Source organism: Triticum aestivum, chromosome 3B (genome assembly GCF_018294505.1).
Source record: "Triticum aestivum cultivar Chinese Spring chromosome 3B, IWGSC CS RefSeq v2.1, whole genome shotgun sequence".
Classification (NCBI taxonomy): domain Eukaryota; kingdom Viridiplantae; phylum Streptophyta; class Magnoliopsida; order Poales; family Poaceae; genus Triticum; species Triticum aestivum.
Genome location: NC_057801.1, coordinates 799451629 through 799453282, shown reverse-complemented (window position 1 = coordinate 799453282; position 1654 = coordinate 799451629). Strand labels below are relative to the sequence as shown.

Sequence of the window (1654 nt, the reverse complement as noted above, 5' to 3'; positions counted from 1 at the left end):
AAAAGACAAAATCAGGGTCTGTAAAAATGTATACTGTTCATGCACTATTTTGACCCGATTTGTCTTTTTTGCCGAGAGCAGCTCAGATGTCCAAATGAGTTGAATTTTGGGGCGCACCTCACGCGTCAAATTATCTACCACCACAAAAAATTGGAATTTTTTGAATTTTGCTAGTATTTTTTTTGAATTTTTTACTGAGAGGTAGCAGATGAGCCCGGGCACCGTTTTGAGTTTTCCACTTACATTATCATATTATACTTACTCTAAGAAATAGAGCATGACAAAAGGTCTGCATGTGGACGTACCAAAAAAATAGAAATAGAGAAGAGAGAATACATACGGTCGAGCGAAAAAACAAAACCAATAAAAGACAAACTATACGGAATTGATAGCATGAACGTATTTCCGTCTTCTTGCCTGAGTTTAATATAACTCAACCTCACTTTTAAAAGAAAGTATTGCGACAAACCATTTGATAAAATTATTTTCTGGATTTTTTATTCTTTGTTAGTTGGTCTGAGTGGAGGTGGTCTTGTGACCCCAATTATGGGTGACGTCAGCATGCATGCATGCATGCTGCCGCCGTGTGGACATTTCTCAAGCCATATGATATGCCCGTTCCAACTTGATATGCTGTCATTCTTAGCCAAATTAAGAGGAGCACTGCCACTCCACTTAGATTTGTCTAAATACGGATGTATCAGGTCATGTTTTAGTATTAGATACATTTATATTTTGGGACGGAGGGAATACATAGCTATAGCAACGACGACGCGGTACGTACTGAATCGCAAAATGGAAACGCAAATAGAAGATGGAACGCGAGCGCATGGACCCATGGACGGACGAGGTGCGGTGCTGCTCCAGGAGGTTGAGTCGACGTCCGTGGTGCTGTCCCGCTTAGTTTCCTCCTGGGCACCGGTAAATTTTGAGGCAGTTCCGGCCGGTGTTGGGCTGTCCGGGCTGCGCGCACTTGGGCCTGCAGGCTTGCTTGTTGCCGTTCAGTGGCCCCGGGTCGATGCCGGCGAGGACGCGCCGGTGCACCCCGAGGTCCACCACGGTGGATACCACCACCAGCTCCGGCGCCACGACGTCCCCCAGCCTCATCGGCGACGACGACGTCGCCATCAGCTGCCGCACCGCGTCGACGCTGGCAGTGTCACCGGAGAGCGCCGCCGCCTTCGCGCCTGGGCCGGCGAGCAGCATAAGCGCGAGGATCACAAGCGAGATGCACACCGCCTTTCTGTTCATGCTAGCTAATCGATCCGTTTGTGCTGGGCAGAGGTTGAGGAGAGTGATGCGAGTCCCGCTATGTAGCATTGGCTTATAGTAGGTCCTCTGGTTTGGGCGTTTGTTGGTACTAATATCTGTCTGTCTGAACAGTCACATGCAGTAGCTTAATTTGCTCTAGTTCCCATGAACGTGCGGAGCCAAGCAGAAACAGATACTTCATACTACCACCAAAAATACAGCACTTGACAGCTCGTATTTTTGTCTCACATGCTCTTTGGAAGATCCGTGAGTGCGACTACGCGTCCAACAAATGATTGTCATGATAAACTAGGTTTTTCTATTGAATACGATATGGTTCAGCCGGCGGATAACGTGCTGGGCGTCGGCCACCTCCACGTTGCACCACGCGCCCCCCACATGA

The 1654-nt window shown here is 48.3% G+C and overlaps 1 protein-coding gene across 1 annotated transcript; it reads right to left on the bottom strand.

The window, feature by feature from the left end:
- Positions 1 to 900: 900 nt before the first annotated feature.
- On the bottom strand, positions 901 to 1262 carry LOC123067942 (uncharacterized). The gene has a single exon (XM_044490512.1). The coding sequence runs from the start codon at positions 1249 to 1251 to the stop codon at positions 901 to 903; it is 351 nt and encodes a 116-aa protein (XP_044346447.1). The 5' UTR covers positions 1252 to 1262.
- Between the last annotated feature and the right edge of the window lie 392 nt (positions 1263 to 1654).

Excerpts from the sequence above, each read along its gene's own strand:
- LOC123067942 (XM_044490512.1), bottom strand. The coding sequence starts at position 1,251 with ATGAACAGAAAGGCGGTGTGCATCTCGCTTGTGATCCTCGCGCTTATG.